Source organism: Mastigoproctus giganteus, chromosome 11, assembly GCF_048544385.1.
Source record: "Mastigoproctus giganteus isolate SK-2022 chromosome 11, ASM4854438v1, whole genome shotgun sequence".
NCBI lineage: Eukaryota > Metazoa > Arthropoda > Arachnida > Uropygi > Thelyphonidae > Mastigoproctus > Mastigoproctus giganteus.
The window spans coordinates 172065050-172083805 of record NC_143585.1 but is presented as its reverse complement, the minus strand read 5'-3'; the positions used below and the strand labels follow the sequence as shown (position 1 = coordinate 172083805).

Genomic DNA, 18756 nt, shown 5'->3' with positions numbered 1-18756 from the left:
AAAACACTGTTAAAAAAAAAAATTAAAACTTATTTTTTTCCCCCTCTAATCCAGTAATATATCTAGTTCCTGAGGCTTATCGAAGTCATTCTCAGGTATGATCAAAATATCAAAGGCAGATATTGTTGGGATATCGTTTACCCCTGATCATAGTGTGCTGAAGTGGGATTTACTCAGAGGTAAGTACCATCAGGGGTAAAGGGAAGGGTTTTTGCTTTCATAAAGGTGACTACGATGGTCTGAGACAGTATTTAAATTCTATAAAGTGAGACCAACTGATGATGTTACCAACAGCAAATTCAAAATGGGAAGCATTCAAAGAACTTATCTTGGAAGCTACTAGGCATTACATACCAACTAAGTGTTGGTAACTAAGAAATATTGTTCAAGGTTTAGGCCTAAATGGATGTCAGATGAACTAATGAGACATATGGCAGAGAAGAAAAATGCATGGGATACATATAAATTAACATATGACACAGAAGCCTATGATAGATATAAGCTGATCTGTAACCAAGTTACAAAGGAGGTTAGGCAGGCGAAGGCAGATTATGAGAAATCTTTGGCAAAGGATGCAAAGAAAAACAGCAAATAGATTTTTACTTATGTAAACTCTAGAAGGAAGGGGATGAATCAGATTGGTCCACTTGATATCGATGGTTCAACTGTTGATGATCCTGCTCAGGTAGCTAACAAACTAAATGAATATTTTGCATCGACAATCACACATGAGGAGTTATTCAGCGAGGGGAATGCCAGAGGTGTACTCAACTCTGGCAGTAAGCTAGAGAATCTTGTAATAACTGAGAGTAAAAGTGGAGGAGAAATTGTTGAAGATAAACACAAGAAAGGCACCTGGGGTGGATGGGATCTATCCAGTTATATTAAAGGAGGCAGCAAAGGAAGTAAGCAAACCCTTAGCCATAATTATGAGAGCTTCCTTGGACTCAGGGAGGTACCCATAGACTGGAGATGTCAAATGTGAGACCAATTCACAAAGGAGGACAAAGGCTGACACAAGTAATTATAGACCTGCGAGTTTAACTTCTGTTCCAGGAAAATTAATGGAGTCACTGGTTAAAGAAGCACTGCAAGATCATCTAGACAAGACTTCAGTTATAGCTCGGATACAGCATGGTTTTGTTAAGGGAACGTCTTGCCTGACTAATTTGATTGGATACTATGATGCAGTCACAAAAGAACTGGATGTAGGGAATAACTTTGATATTATATATTTCTATCTTAGAAAGGCTTTTGATACTGTTGCACATGGAAGACTGTTGCACAAATTGGAGCAGTGTGGCATTGGAGGCAAATTGCTGCTATGGATAAAGGTATGGTTGAGTGGGAGAAGACAGATAGTGGTAATCAATGGACACTGATCATCGTGGACTAATGTTATTAGTGGAGTTCCTCGGGATTCAGCGTTGGGTCCATTGTTGTTTTCTGTATTTATAAATGATATTGATGATGGTATATCAAGCTTAATATCCAAGTTTGCAGACGATACAAAGGTTGGCAGGGTTGTTAAGGACACTGTTGATGCTATGCTGCTGCTGCAACAGTATCTGGAAAGGTTGAGCAGATGGGCTGAGAGGTGGAAAATAAAGTTTAAATTGACAAATGTAAAGTACTACATATGGAAAACAGCAACCCCCAGAGCAAAGTATCAACTCTGTGGTACTACACTGACAGTGGTAGAGAATGAAAATGACTTGGGGGTAATTATGCAGGCAGATAGTTCTCTGAGCAGTGCAGACTGGCTGCAAGAGTAGCTCATGGTGTCTTGTCAATGATATAGAGGAATTCTTTAAGGAGGTGATTATTCCCTTGTATAAGGCAATGGTCAGGCCACACCTTGAGTACTGTCTACAGGTCTCGATGCCTCATTTCAAGAAGGATGTAGAGCTGCTGGAATATCCACATCACACAGAGGAATTCTGTCCCTCTGTTTCACCAGGTAAAGCTAATACTTAGTCTCCAGAGTAAAGTTCTGGCACCTGCTATCTCTTCATAATGTAATATATGTGACATCTTTTTCTGAATCTCGCCATGATGGCATTGGTCAGGCCACACCTTGAGTACTGTATACAGGTCTGGAGGCCTCATTTCAAGAAGGATGTAGAGCTGCTGGAACGAGTACAGAGAAGGGCAACAAGATTAGTGAATGGAACAAAGGGGTGCTCTTACGAAGAAAGGCTTAAGTTTTGCAAATTACAGAGCCTGGAGACTAGGCATTGGCGAGGTGATCTGATAGAGGTGTATAAGGCTTTGAATGGCTTGAGCTTGCTCAATGCCGATGGGATTCTTCCTCTTGCTCAGAATAATCACCTGAGAGGGCATAAATTCAAATTGAGGAAGGACGGATGTCGGATAGATGTGCGGAAATTTGCCTTTAGCCAGCGGGCAGTTGGTTTGTGGAATAGACTCCCATCGCTTGTTGTTGAAGTTGATAGCCTAAATAAATGTAAGGCTCAGCTGGACAGGTATTTCGAACGAACGGAGGGGTGAAATGGGAGTAGTGGTTGTTTTTTTTTGTTTTTTTTTTGGCTGATGCTGAATAAGCTTGCTTTTTTGCATCATATGCCTCTGCTAATGCTAATGATGCTCATTATGGTGAGATTCGATAATTCTTTTGAGGAGATTCGAAATGGTGAGTTTCGAATCATTTTGATGGTACAGGTCTAAAGTTGTATTTGTAGGCAAGCCACAAGGTAATTCCCTAGTCTAACCTAATCTCGATGCCTCTCATGAATGGTTCCCATTTAGAATTTGCTGTTGGTAACACCATCAGTTGGTCCCACTGTATAGACTTAATAAATCTCTGAGACCACTGTAGTCACCTTTGCGAATACAAAAACCCTTTTCTTTACCCCTGATGGTACTTACATCTTTAAGTAAATCCCACATCAGTACACTGTTTTCACTGCCTCCTAGTGGTTCCTTTATCTGTAAATTCTTAATGCACGAATAATCACTGCTGATAATCCGATCAAAATTGTTACTCCCTCTAGTTGCCTCTCTAACATGCTGCTGTAGAAAATAATCATCCAATAAATCCACAAAAACTTGCTAGTGTGCGAGTGACCAATCTACAAGTTCCAGTCTATATCTGGGAAGGTAAAATTCCCATTATTAGACACTCTGATTTACTGGTCCACTCTGTTTCTCTGTAAAAATTGTTCATTGAACTCATCAGAGTCATTAGGCCAAAAACAAACTCCTACTCTAATTTTTGCTTTCCCAGTGCTTATGTTGCACCAAACTGACTCAGTATTGCACAGTCCATATGTGTCAACTGGTTGCACTTCCTTAGATTTTATATGTTTTTTAACTAACAGCATAGGCGCCTCCATAGCCAGGTGGGAAGGAGCAGCAGTGCGTAGCACACGCTTCTTGATTAGACCGGGGTTCGAGCCCATCACCACCAAATACGGAGGATGTAGAAAGGTCAGGGAATGACCGCCGCATATTCCCGGAGCAATATGGCCTTAGTTGCTAATGCTCCTAAAAACCAAATAACAACAACAACAACTAACAGCATAACCACTCCTATCTTTGTATCCTTTCTGTAAACATTGTACTTCCCAAATTCCAATTCTGCATCCTTTATATATGAGTGACACCATGTCTCTAATATCCCAGCAATATCTGCCTTGTATGTCTTAACTGGCACATCAAATTTATTTACTAAATTACCATCTTCTTTTATGGCTTAATAATGCTCCTAAAGAACCTGCGGAAAACGCTATGAACACAATGATAGCCATGATAAATCAACTCATATCTATTTCTACTGCAAAAGCCTCTGGTAATATCAAACTTCTGGTAACGCCAAACTCATAAACATACTTTTTATTGTTTATGAGTTTGGAGTTTTGCAGCTCCATTTATGACATCATGATCTACAATGATATTAATTCCCATGCCAAAAGCAGACTCTTAACGAGTCAAATATAATGCTGAATATAAGAACTCATGGAAGAATCTAGAGGACAACGGATAAGGTGGTAGATGACTTTCATCAACTGGTGAAATTCCACCACTTCGCTTATTGGAGGCTTGAAGTGGTGAAACCCATGTTTAGTCTGTAGAGCAAAGTATCCAGCCCCTCCCCCATACTTCTCCTTCAACCCATGCACGCTACTAAGTACTATAGGTTTTGATACCTTTTGGGGTTTTCATAAAAAAAAATACTAGCATCGATCACTTTTTTAAAGAAAATTGCATTCATTTGGAATCATATTATATCGATTTACTTTGAGCTGGTATTGCTTGACCAAAAGTCTTTCTGAAACGAGAACCTCATCAAAAAAGGCATAACCCCTTCAATCCATTTGTGTTTAGCATTTTAAAGTCTAATGTGGACATTTAATTCATCACGGAAGAATATTCTTGTGCTACTTATCTCATTGAGTATGTAAATAAGACCAATCGTGTAAATAACATTAGCAATTTACAATGTAAAATTATTGAAATTATGAACAAGTATCCTGAGTTTGGAATCATTGAAATTACAAAAAAATTAAGCATTGACACGCTCAACTCTGTCGAAATCACTAGTCAAGTGGCTGCTTAGTATTTTGCTTCATCAACTGATGTCTGAGTGTTGACTTTTTGTTAATTATATATCTACTGTGTGACCTGTCGAGCATCATCGTAATAGAAAATTGAACGAAGAAATGGAACGAGAACACAGGTGACGATTCTCCTGTATTGATCTATCCAATATTTTTAGGCCTTTCATGTCTTTTTTTTATTTTTTATTTCTTTCGCTAATGTACGGTGTAAATGTACACTAATTTATATAAGGAGAATAACGATATATAAAATTTATCTTAAAAATATTTGGAGTTTGGTGTTATGTCATGAAATTAAAGGCAGATTTTGCATTTGAGAGAAATAGACAAAAGGCTGCATGTGGATTTAAGGCCACAGGTTCCCTGCCCCTGGGTTATGCCATTTTTGATGAGGTTCTCTCTTCAGAAAGACTTTTGGCCATACAATACCAGCTCAAAGTAAATCGATGTTAGTATATTCATTGTCCTCCAGATTCTTCCACGAGTTCTTTTATTCAGCATTAAATTTGACTAGTTGAGTGTCTGCTTGTGGCATGGGAATTAAAATCATTGTAGGTCGTGATGGCATACTGTAAATGGAGCTGCAAAACTCCAAACTCATAAACAAGTAAAAGTATGTTTATGAGTTTGATGTTTCCAGAGGCTTTTGCAGTATAAACGGACACAAGCTGATTTATCATAGCTATCTTTGCATTCATACCATTTCCCATAGGTTCTTTAGGAGCATTATTAAGCCACAAAAGAATGCTACCATGTGGACTACCGTGATATTGAAATTTGATCTGTTTAAAATAGTTGACGATGTAATAATGTCAAAATGGACTGAAATGCTTAAATGCTAATTAAAGTTAAAATACCATCCCCAAGTTCATTGAAATGAAATTCACACGTTACGGCATCTTTATTAAGTAATATCACCTTTTCCATAAAATGAAGAGTTTCTGCTTGCTCGTCAGGGATATCCAAACTTTTCTGCTTTAATTTGTATAACATTTTTAGCAATTTAGGCCAACCGATTTCGTTTACACTCAAAGTTGAGAACGTTGATTTACCCAATTGTCTGATTATTGCCCAATAGAAAGATTTGTTGAACCAACTCAAATTCCATTAAAATTCAACAAATAGAAATCTGATAATTATTATTTATTTTTTCCATTCAATTTATAAAAAAAAAGTAATCCATAGAATAAATGTAGCTTTAATGTAGTATTATTAGCTATAGACAGTCCATGCACAAATGTATTGTTATGTAAGACTGATGAACGTGGTACTGCTTGTGAAGAGATACATATATATAGAAATTAAGAAGAATATATATGCACATGCATATAGAGAGAAGAAGAAGAAGAGACTTAAAAATGAATATTGTAATACAGTTGTAATTAAGCAGAATGGCTGTTTAGAGAACTTAAAACTATGGAGTTTTATTAAGCATTCTAATTTTAAAGTTATAATCTTGGTAATTTCTTGGTATAAATTTCAATCTATCACATTTTCAGAGTGAAATACTGTGAAGTCAATCATAACATATAAGCTTTTAAGGTCGGTTGTAGCCCCGCCCCAGAAAAATTTCAGGTCCGTTTATGAATTTGCGGCACTCATTTCTCCTTCTCCCAAACAAAAATTGGCATAAATGAAAATTTCTTTTAACTTTAATCAAAAAAAAAAGTGCAGATTGCCACTAAATTTCCAATATGTATTTTATTGGCCCCACGGATGGCTCTAATTTCAGTTTCAAAACATCTGCCCCCACTTCCCTCAATTTCCTCTAGAGAAATATATATTACTTTAAATTTGAAACAGGAGCTCTGATCATTTTACAATTTCTATGCTTACTTAAGAATATTTTAGGAACCTTTGTAACAAATATTTTGTTATAAATCATGAATTATTACTCTTTGCCAACATGCCTGCAATGTAATGCACTGCATACATTAACTGATTTATTTTAATATACAGTCAGTCCTCGTATAACACGTGTTTGCACTACACGAATTTGATCATACACGATTTATAAATTGGGGAATGATATCTTATATAACACAAACCGATTTCGCTTATGCACGATTCGCCTTTGTGTTTACAAGAAATGGCAGTCGAATGCGGAATCACCCCAACTGAACGCAACACGATAGGAATGAAGAGAAGATTCTGAAAATGTATTTATGTGCTTTATATCAGTGAAAGGGAAACACATTTCACCATAATAACATAAAACCAACAATTCCAGCAATCGGTATAATCGCAAATGCAATTAGATCGAGTTTACTACCAGTTTATAACAGATTCTACTAGCAGAAACGCAGCTGGAAATTGTTTTTATTGTTTTATGGTAGTAACCCCTAGAAATGTGCTTTAGTAAAATGTGAGGTGTTAATAGTGTATCTCTGTCTTTACGGTGTTGTTTATTCAGTTGCTACACGTGCTCAGCTTTGTTTATGTGTATTAAGCGTGCCTCCTCGTTTTGTAATTGTGCTTTATTCCCTAAAAATGAGTAAAATACTTAAAAGGTGTGAAAAGGAAGCGTCCTGGTGAAGACACTGCAGATTCGAAGAGAAAAAGAAAAGCAATATCGATAAACAGAGGTGGACTGGGTCAAAAATTCTTACCCAGGAAAATTTATAATGGCCTCATACTATCGTTTATGGCCAAAATCATACCGGCCTCCAGCCCACCGGGGTTTCCCCGGTAAGGCTTATGGCCAGTCCACCTCTGTCGATAGAGAAAAATATGAAATTGTGAAACGCTTTGAGCGAAATGAAAGACCATGTGATATTGCACGTGCTACAAACCTAAATGAGGCAATGCCAAGAATTACAAAGTATGCAGATAAAATAAAAACAACTCAAAGTGTAATTAAAATCCATTAGATTAAGACACAAAGAATTGGAAGAGATGAAACGGCTGTCATCTGTTTGGATAGAAAATCAAACAAAAAACAAGTTTGCTTACGATAGAAGCAAAAGCATTAGCAATATTTTATTACGTAATAGTCGTAATAAAATATGCAAGTATTTTATTACGATTGTTTATTGTGTTTGGTAATGTTTTGGTTACAAATGTGTGTTCAATCTTGGGTGGTCGGCACCTAACCCTATTTTTCCCATAGTGCCTGTTGTTTATATTGCACGATTTTGCATTGCACGAGGATTTCTAGGAACACAACTATCATGCTATACGAGGACTGACTGTATTTTTATAATGAATTTGAATTTCTGCTATCTGAACTGAATTTCAATGTATAAAATATATTTCATTCTGTATAAAGTGGTATATCACTATGGAATTTTTATTACTTGATATAACCTGTTTGTTTATTTATTTTGATATTTCTATAGGCACTTTTATACTATTTGTTATGTGAACAGTTCTGGTACCACTAACACTTTGTTTTCTGGATTCTGTTTTTAATGTAATGGTTAGTTTAGATTTTAACTGTAGATTACAAGAACTAAGTGTACACAGAAAGAACAGAATTCTTGGGATACCTGGTTCCTGGCCAACACGGCACTCTCTTTAGTGGATGGACCCACCTCTTGGCAGGTATATAGGTATACTACATCACTGAATTCACGTAGATGGTAATTTGATGTCAGTATGGATAAATGTGGTGAGTTAACCAACTTTGAAAGAGGGATGATAGTGGGCGTCCGATGCATGGGTCTATCCTGGAGGTGGTACAGAAATTGCACTATCCCCATTTTAGAGTATCAAGAGTGTATCGGGAATACGCCATTTCCGGAATAACATGTCATCGTAGATGAGATGTTATTCTGTAGTGCTGTGGGCAGAGAAAGGTGGTGGATGAATGTGTCCATCGATGTCTGTCTCGCATTTTTTCAGCCAACCAGAGAGCGACATGGTGGCACAAATCACTGCCAACTTCAACAAGGGAGAGGTCAGAAATGTCTCCACCAAGACCATCAGGCAATCAATAGCTGCAATAGGTTATGGAAGCTGCTGATCCACCAGAGTCCCATTGCTAACATGACACAGGACTCTACGCCTCAACTTGATGAAAGAGCATCGGCACTAGACCTTGGATGATTGGTGATGGGTCTCCTGGTCAGATGAGTCTCATTTCCAGTTATTTCAAGGTGACGAGAGGGTGCGTATTCTGGTGGAAACCGCACAAAGCTATGCACCGATCATGTTAACAATGAAAAGTTCTGGCAGGTGGACAGTAGGTAATGGTCTGGGACATGTTCAGCTGGCATGAGACCTCTGGTAGTCTAGATGCATCTCTGAAAGGTGCAGGTTACATGTCCATCCTCGCAGACCATCTGCATCCCTTCATGGTCATCTGCACCCACAGGGCAGTTGACTCTTCCAGCAGGACAGTACGCCTCCCCACAGAGCCATGGTGACTAGAACATGGTTCGAAGAGCATTCCACAGATTTTGCCACCATGGAATGACCTCTCCATTCACCAGGCATTGAACCCTGTGGAGCATTTTTGGGATGCTGTGGAAAGGTCCTTTTGAGCTTTGGATCCTCCACCCAGGAATGTGACAGAATTATTAACAGTGGTGCAGCAAGCATGGATGGAAATACTTGTGGAACTCTTTCGCCGACTGGGCTGGCCGGGTGGGTAAAGTACCTGCCTGGCAACCCAAAGGTCGCGGTTTCGAATCCCGCCTCGGGCTTGGATCAAAGTACTGCAAAAACCTTGGGAGGTGCATTATGGCCACAGAAGCCGATGCGCCAACAACTACTGAAAAAAAAAAAGAAAAAAAAGGAAATCTTCCGTGAACTAGTTGCCTCAATGCCTTGCCATGGGACTGCCCTTATCTGGGAAAAAGGTGGGCCTACCCATTACTAGGTAGGTATCCCATGATTTCTGTCCACTCAGTATATATATCCAAATATGGGGGAAAAAATTTTTTTTTGGTAAGTTTAAAAATATGTGCAAACAGAAGATACCATCTTACACTCCCATATTTGGGTCCTTGCATTTTGTTTTGTTTGTGTTAGCAGTCAATCTCTTTATACTGTGAATTTATTTTTTTTTTAATATTTATTTTAGGAAAGAAATTGAGAAGAAATTCTGCAGAAAAATTGTGGACATCGAAACTCGCCAGCTGAAAACAGAATGGCGCACTGAGAGATATAAACTTAACTTGGCTAGAATTGAATTCTGGAAAAATGAAATGAGTAGTTATTCAGCACTTGCTAGCTGTTCTCAACCAGATAATAGCGATCTTTTAGAATCTCTTCCAGCCAAAGACAGCACAAAACTTGAGCATTCCAGAACTTCAGATAATTTATATGAAATTTCCCAGTTGAAAAAAGGCAAATTTCTATGGGATACCAGAAATGATACAGATACTACTAGATTTCAAAAAGAAAGCATAGATACCAGTGAAATTATAAGTCCAGCAGTTTCTGAATTGCCTATTAAAATTTTTCCTTTAATTCGCATTGATGGGGATTTGGAATCAGTTGTTCAACAAAATGAAACTGGTCTGAAGATATGTGAAAACCACCAAGCCTTTCCACTACAGTCCTCATCCGAAATATTAAAAAAAAATTGGCATGAATACAAACTACAGAAGCATGAGTCTTGTGATATAAATAACAGAGATAAGAGTTCTGATAATAACTTCTTAAGTACATTTCAGGGGGAAAAAACTTTCAGGAAAGAAAATGAAATTGCTAAGGTTGATGTTATCTCTTCCCTAATACCAAGAGTATGTCAGGATTTTCAGGATTTGAAATTTCAAGGATTTAATGAACAAAGTTATTCCTCAGATCATCCGTTTCACAATACAACTTGTGAGAGAAAATTGACAGGGCAGGATCTACATCAAAAATCCAGTATTTGTGAGGATGAAAAAGTGAAAATTCAAATTGCATCATGTTTGAATGATAATGAGATTATTAAAACTGATAAGAGAGACCTAAGCAAATGTACTCCAGATAAAGCCTGTACAGAGGAGAACAGTATTTTAAATGAAGATGGAAATGTAGATGTTTTGTGTGATTGGGCTCCAGAATCAGAATCAAAGGAAGAAATACTGCTTGAGAGGAATCAAGTGATATGGAAAAAACTGAGTGGGAGCAAGAGATGTACACAAAAAAGTATAGATAACTGGAAAAATGCCCTTAGGGACAATGTTTCGAACACTGTATTAAAATTCAGGGGAAGGAATGCTCATGGTCATTCATCAGACTCCAGCATCCAGAAACTAATATATAAACAGATGGATGAATCAAAACTGGGTAAGCATATCCCTTGATATTGTATTTAGATTCAAGCTGGTTTCAATAGCTATCCTCATTTATATCTTTATTCATGTTTTATTATATTGTACTTATTGATTTCTGTTAGTAGAGTGAAGGACCTCAATCTTTAAACTATTTATAAGTAGTGCAATGGTAGTAATTTGTGAATAGAGGTTGCACATAAACTTCATTATTCATTTCAGGAGTGAATATCATCTGCATTTTTCATGTAAGAGCTCTGGTATTATGTGCATATATCTAAATTCTTGAAGTTAAATAATATGTTATTTATCTGTGAATTCTCTGGAAATTTTTATAATACATGCTACACTTTCTTTTCTGTGTTTGCAACTACTAATAGATGTGGTTTTAATAAAGAAAGGTTTTAATAAACTTGAATATAAAAAGGATGTAACTACATCAAGGATAAAGAAAGGAGTTTTGCTTTCATAGAGGTGACTACAGTGGTCTCAAACAGTTTTTAAAATCTATACAGTGGGAACAACTGACAAAAGATAGGTGGAACAGGACCAGGGTATGTCTGCCAGGGGCAAAGGTTGATGACGTTGTAGAGCGAATATCATCTTTTAAGGGCACAAAAGGTGATATAGTTGTACACGTTGGCACTAACGATATTAAGAGTAGGAGACCGGCAGAATTACTTAACAAGTACAGGTCACTGTTGAACAAAAGCCGAGAATTAGGGTTGAATTTGAAAGTGTCTGCAATTCTGCCCAGACACGATAGGAGGGAGTATATGATGAGAGCCTTGTCGATCAATTCGGCCCTGGAAAGATTGTGCAAGGCTCAAGGGGTAGAATTTTTTTCAGCCTGGACTGTACTTGTTAACAGGAGAGATTGCTTCTACAGGGATGGGATACACTTAAATAGAAAGGGTGCAAGAATATTTGCTGATGCTATCGAGGCAGTGTTAGGTGGGTCGGAAAACTGCTAGCTTGGGGGGAGACAAAGACCAATAGATTGACAGTAGCCACTGGCAGAGGTGAAAGAGATTCTTGCACTGCTTCTATTAGAATGAGCAGAAGCCTGAAAAACAAGATGCATGGTATTTCAGAGACTGCTGGGAGCCATTGCGGTACAAGTAAACACATGGGTTGTGTTAGGGTAGCTAAGAATAGAAACAGGTGCAGGTATACTTGCGTGTACACCAATGCTAGGAGTTTAGTAAATAAATTTGATGAATTTGAGGTATTGCTCAAAACATCAAAGGCAGATATTGTTGGGATATCAGAGACGTGGTGTCACACAGATATAAGGGATGCAGAACTGCAATTTGGGGAGTACAATGTCTACAGAAAGGATAGACAGGATAGGAAGGGGGGAGGGGTTATGCTATTAGTTAAGAAACACATAAAAACCAAGGAAGTGAAGCCAGTCGACATCGCTGGACAGTGCAGTGTTGAGTCAGTTTGGTGTGACATAAGCATTGGGAGATCAAAATTGAGAGTAGGAGAGTGCTATAGGCCTAATGACTCTGATGAGTATAATAAGGAACTGTACAGGGAAATAGAGTGGGCCAGTAAATCAGAGAGTCTTATAATGGGAGATTTTTATTTCCCAGATATTGACTGGAATTTGGGGGCTGGTTACTCACACACTAGCAGGGCTTTTGTGGATTTATTGGATGATTGTTTTCTACATCAGCATGTTCGGGAGGCAACTAGAGGGAGTAATACTCTTGATTTGATTATCAGCAGTGATTCTTCATGCATTAAGAATCTGCAGATAAATGAACCACTAGGTGGCAGTGATCACAGTGTGCTGAAGTGGGATTTACTGAAAGAGGTAACTACCATTAGGGGTAAAGGGAAGGGTTATTGCTTCCGTAAAGGCGACTACGATGGACTGAGACAGTATTTAAATTCTATACAGTTGGACCAACTGATGATGTTACCAACAGCAAATTCAAAATGGGAAGCATTCAAAGAACTTATCTTGGAAGCTACTAGGCTTTACATACCAACTAAGAAATATTGTTCAAGGTTTAGGCCAAAATGGATGTCAGATGAACTAATGAGGCATATGGCAGAGAAGAAAAATGCATGGGATACTTACAAATTAACACATGACACAGAAGCCTATGATAGATACAAGTTGATATGCAACCAAGTTACAAAGGAGGTTAGGCAGGCGAAGGCAGATTACGAGAAATCCTTGGCAAGGGATGCAAAGAAAAACAGCAAAGAGTTCTTTACTTATGTAAACTCTAGAAGCAAAGGGATGAATCAGATTGGTCCACTTGATATTGATGGGTCAAGTGTTGATGATCCTGCTCAGGTAGCTAACAAACTAAATGAATATTTTGCATCGACATTCACACATGAGGAGTTATTCAGCGAGGGGAATGCCAGAGGTGTATTCAACTCTAGCAGTAAGCAACAGAATCTTGAAATAACTGGGAGTAAAGTGGAGGAGAAACTGTTGAAGATAAACACAAGAAAGGCACCCGGGGTGGATGGGATCTATCCAGTTATATTAAAGGAGGCAGCAAAGAAAGTAAGCAAACCCTTAGCCATAATTATGAGAGCTTCCTTGGACTCAGGGGAGGTACCCATAGACTGGAAATGTGCAAATGTGACCCCAATTCACAAAGGAGGATCAAAGGCTGACACAAGTAATTATAGACCTGTGAGCTTAACTTCTGTTCCAGGAAAATTAATGGAGGCACTGGTTAAAGAAGCACTGCAGGATCATTTAGACAAGACTTCAGTTATAGCTCAGACACAGCATGGTTTTGTTAAGGGGAAGTCTTGCCTGACCAACTTGATTGGATACTATGATGCAGTCACAAAAGAACTGGATGCAGGGAATAACTTTGATATTATATACTTGGATCTTAGAAAGGCTTTTGATACTGTTGCACATGGAAGACTGCTACACAAATTGGAGCAGTGTGACATTGGAGGCAAATTGCTGCTATGGATAAAGGGGTGGTTGAGGGGGAGAAGACAGAGAGTGGTAATCAATGGACACTGCTCATCGTGGACTAATGTTATTAGTGGAGTCCCTCAGGGCTCAGTGTTGGGTCCATTATTGTTTTCTGTATTTATAAATGATATTGATGATGGTATATCAAGCTTAATGTCCAAGTTTGCAGATGATACAAAGGTTGGCAGGGTTGTCAAGGACACTACTGTCACTATGCTGCTGCAACAGGATCTGGAAAGGTTGAGCAGATGGGCTGAGAGGTGGCAAATGAAGTTTAACATTGACAAATGTAAAGTTACTACACATGGGAAACAGCAACCCCAGAGCAACGTATCAACTCTGTGGTACTACACTGACAGTGGTAGAGAATGAAAGGGACTTGGGGGTGATTGTGCAGGCAGATATGAAGTTCTCTGAGCAGTGCAGACGGGCTGCAAGAGTAGCTCATGGAGTATTGTCAATGATATACAGGAATTTTTCCAGCAGGGATAAGGAGGTGATTATTCCATTGTATAAGGCAATGGTCAGGCCACACCTAGAGTACTGTATACAGGTCTGGAGGCCTCAATTCAAGAAGGATGTAGAGCTGCTGGAACGAGTACAGAGAAGGGCAACAAGATTAGTGAATGGAACAAAGGGGTGCTCTTACGAAGAAAGGCTTAAGTTTTGCAAATTACAGTGTCTGGAGACTAGGCACCAGCGAGGTGATCTGATAGAGGTGTATAAAGCCTTGAATGGTTTAAGCATGCTCAATGCTGATGGGATTCATCCTCTAGCTCAGAAAAATCACCTGAGGGGGCATAAATTCAAATTGAGGAAAGACAGATGTAGGATAGACGTGCGGAAATTTGCCTTTAGCCAGCGGGTGGTTGGTTGGTGGAACAGACTGCCATCCCTTGTGGTGGAGGTTGATAGCCTAAATAAGTTTAAGGCTCAGCTGGACAGGTATTTTGAACGAACAGAGGGGTGAAGTGGAAGTGGGTTTTTTTTTTTTTTTGGCTGATGCTGCATAAGCTTGCTTTCTTGCATCAAATGCCTCTACTAATGCTAATGCTACCATCAGCAAGGCCCCTGATGCCAAGCGTTATAGTGATCAAGCAATTCCCTGAGTGATTTATAGAGCATTTTTTATCAAAGCTACAGTTATATTCATTTGTAAAATTTTCTTACGTTCCCATTAATTAGTATTATGAATTATTATTATGAATTGTAACTAAGTTACAGAAAGGAAAAACCACCTTTCTTTTTTTCCATTAAATTAACTTACTAACCTTGACACCACTTGGTCACTTTAGTGGCACTGCTCCTGCCTCCCCATGATGGGGCCGGTAACCTGGAAGAAGAAATCCATACTCCCAGGGCTGAAAGGAGCAAAGATGGAAAACAGTTCTTTTCCACCTTTAGAGTCGTCGAGCTCAAGACTAGAAAATGACACTGAAAATGACTATTCTCAACCCAAAAGGTTGATAACCACCCCACAAGAGGAAATACCAGCATTTCTCATACTGCACTCTCTATCAGAGCTGCCTCTGAGTAAACTATCCTCATTCCTTGTCCAAAAATGCATTGAGTCTGCTGCAGGTTCACCAAAAACAGTAAAGTGGCTCCAGTCTGGATATTTTCTGGTAGAGACCATGAAATCCCAGCATTCCGAAAAGTTATTAAACATGACTACATTTGGCAGATAACCAATAAAAGTTACTCCCCATGTCACCCTAAACTCCTCGAAGGGAGTAATCGCAGAATGGGACGTTAACTGTATCAGAGGAGAAGATAGTTCAAGAGCTACGTGAACAAAAAGTCATAAAAGCAAGGAGAATTATGACTTGGAAAGATGGTGTTCTTGTTCCCTCTAGGAGCATAATTCTCACTTTCAGCTCTCCCATCATCATCATCATCATCATCATCATCTGTTAAAGCAGGCTATCTCCATTGCCATATCTGTCCTTAATCCCGAACCCAATCTGGTGCTACACGTGCCAAAAATATGGACACTCCCAAACTGCATGTTTAGGTGAAGAAATATGTCCAATTTGTGGATCGAAGGAGCACAATCAAACTGAATGCACTGCTACCACTTCTCTTTGCCCAAACTGCAAGGGTGATCACCCAGCTTTTTCCAAAATTTGCAAACTTTGGAAGCAAGGAAAAATAGTCCAGAAATATGAAGTTGAAAAAAAAAAAAAAAAGTGACATATTCACAGGTGAGAAGGCAAATACTAAAAACAGATCAAAAATGAACATATGCAATGGCTTGCTAAACAATTTCAGTCAGTAGGTACACAAACAGATGTTGCCGTTCTCCCAAATATGTCTATCGCTAATTGGGCATGCTCCATGCTCTCTACCCCCAAACAGTGCCCTTCGCAACAAAAAAACTGAACAAGCCTGTAATACCCCAATTACCATTCAAGCCAATGTATCCCCAACAGCAAAACCAAAAGTGACAGAAACCATGGTACTGAAACCACCAAATTCAATCAGAATGGATATTGACCAGCACAATAACTCAGAAGATGGCATATTAGAACTTCATGCGACTGATGAGATGGACGTAACACGTCCCTACTTTCCAAAGAAAGACGAGGGAAAGTCAGATCGATGCTGTTGTTGTTGTTGTTGTTGTTGTTTGGTTTTTAGGAGCATTAGCAGCTTAGGCCATATTGCTCCGGGATATGCGGTGGTCATTTCCTGACCTTTCCGCATCATCTGTATTTGGTGGTGACGGGCTCGAACCCCGGTCTAATCAAGAAGCGTGTGCTACGCACTGCTGCTCCTTCCCACCTGGCTACGGAGGCGCCTAGATCGATGCAAACAAGTCGCAACTAAAAAGCAGTCAGAAACAAAAACAACCAATAAAACCACTTAATGGAAAGAATCCTTCAATGGAATTGTAGAGGGTTTCGCAGCATAAAAGATGATTTACGTGATCTCATCCACAATTATGATCCAGAAGGCATTTCTGGATCATAATTGTGGATGAATTAAATAAGTTTCCCTACAGGAAACTTATTTAAATTCACAAGTGTGTCCTACTATAAAAAAATTACTCTATCTTTAGAAGAGATAGAAATACTGACTCGATAGCCCGTGGAGGAGTGGCGATTCTTAAAAGAAACAACATACCATCCAAACATATTGCTCTTCAGACTCCTTTTGAAGTAGTGGCAGTGCGCAATTAAATTGGCATCACTCTTACAATAGCATCTATATATATTCCTCCTAATTTCTCATTTTCATCAGATGACCTAGAAAATCAAATAGAACAGATACCGTCTCCTTTGTGCGTACTTGGAGACGTTAATGCTCATCATCTGACGTGGGGATCTCCAACAATTGACAAGAGAAGCAAGTTAATAGAATCCCTTCTTGACTCTTATCAACTTACCCTTTTGAACACTGGTGAACATACCTATATTCATTTTTATTTTTTGACAAGATCAATGAGTGCAATAGACCTGTCAATCTGTTCTCCCTCCGTAAATAGTATTATTGAGAGGTCTGTTCTTGAAAATCCACTAAACAGTGATCACCTTCCAATTCTCTGCAAGCTGCAAACATGGGCAAACTTTCCTTCACTATGTTGCTCCACTTGGAAATTTCGTAGGCACACTGGAATGAATATGCATCTCATGTGCAGTTAGACAATAAAATAATCCAATCCCAACCCATAGACAATGTCACAGAACATGTAACCAATCAAATATTACAAGCTGGTACCTCTGAAAAAAAAAAAAAAAAAAACCGCACAAGGGAGTGCAGTTTTGGGTCGACAGTAGGCCAACCAAATCATCCTAAAGTCTTGACTTTCTGTGGTATGTTGAGTTTTTTTTTTTTTTTTTTTTTTACTTGTTTGACCTCCTGCATTCTTTCTAGTCGGGTTGCCTTTGGTATATTTCCATCATTGTTTTCCTTCTAGAAAATAGATCCTGGGCATATTGACTGAGTGCCTTGTAGTCCTCCTGAGTGTCTAACAGTCTGGGTTCTTGGTTGTCTGGGATATATTGGATTGCCGTTATTAGGCGTAGTCGTAGGTCATCATACAAATCGCACCCAAACATTAAGTGTCTCCAGGACTCTGGGTTGCCACAGGGACAGTCCGCGTTATTTATGATGCCAAGTTGGTGAAGTTTAGCTTTCAGTACAATACTAAACTCGGAAGGAAAAGAGTTGTCATCACCGGGAGAAATAGCAAATGCCTTAGCGGAATCATTTGCCAGTATATCAGCAACAGCCACCTACAAACCAACCTTTCAGTGAATTAAAGAAACTGCAGAGCAGCATAAGATTAATTTTTCCACGATAGTTTCACATCCATATAACCGGCCATTCACATTAACAGAACTTTTTGTTGTGCTCAATAAAACATCAAATAGCGCTGCTGGTCCAGATCGGATCTACTATATAATGTTAAAACAATTGAACAACAGAATAAAAAGATCATTGTTAAACTATTACAACCGAATATTCTTAGAAAATGCTTACCCAATCTCCTGGTGTCACTCAATAGTTCTAGCCTTCCCAAAGCCTGGAAAGGATTGTACCTTTCCAAATAACTGTAGGCCAATTTCACTGACCAATTGTTTAGGCAAAGTCCTGGAAAAAATGGTTCACAGGCGGTTAATGTGGTTCCTGGAAACTAACAACTTGCTAAATAGTAATCAGTATGGGTTTCGAAAAAACCGTCCCACCTTAGACGTAATGATAAAAGCAGAGGCAAATATACTTAATGTCTTCATAAGGGAACAGCATCTGGTCATGATTAATCTCGATATTGAGAAAGCCTTCGATACTATCTGGTGATATGGTATTCTTCAAGATCTTCATTCTTTCAGCTTGAGAGGTCAGTCATCTACTGCAATTCATACAGAACTTTCTATGCCATAGAACTTTGCAGGTCAGATACATGAATAATTTATCCCGAACATTTAAACAAAAGAAGGTGTACCACAGGGTACCATTCTCAATCCAACATTATTTGCAATAAGAATCACAAACATGA

At 38.7% G+C, this 18756-nt stretch overlaps 1 protein-coding gene across 1 annotated transcript in view; it reads left to right on the top strand.

Moving 5' to 3' along the window:
• The window catches only part of Grip163 (gamma-tubulin complex component 6), a 916232-nt gene that overhangs the window by 513400 nt on the left and 384076 nt on the right, over nt 1-18756 (top strand). The window contains exon 20 of the mRNA XM_090384619.1: nt 9607-10802. Within this exon, the coding sequence (XP_090240745.1) occupies nt 9607-10802 (1196 nt within the window). The remainder of the gene's footprint in view (nt 1-9606; nt 10803-18756) is intronic.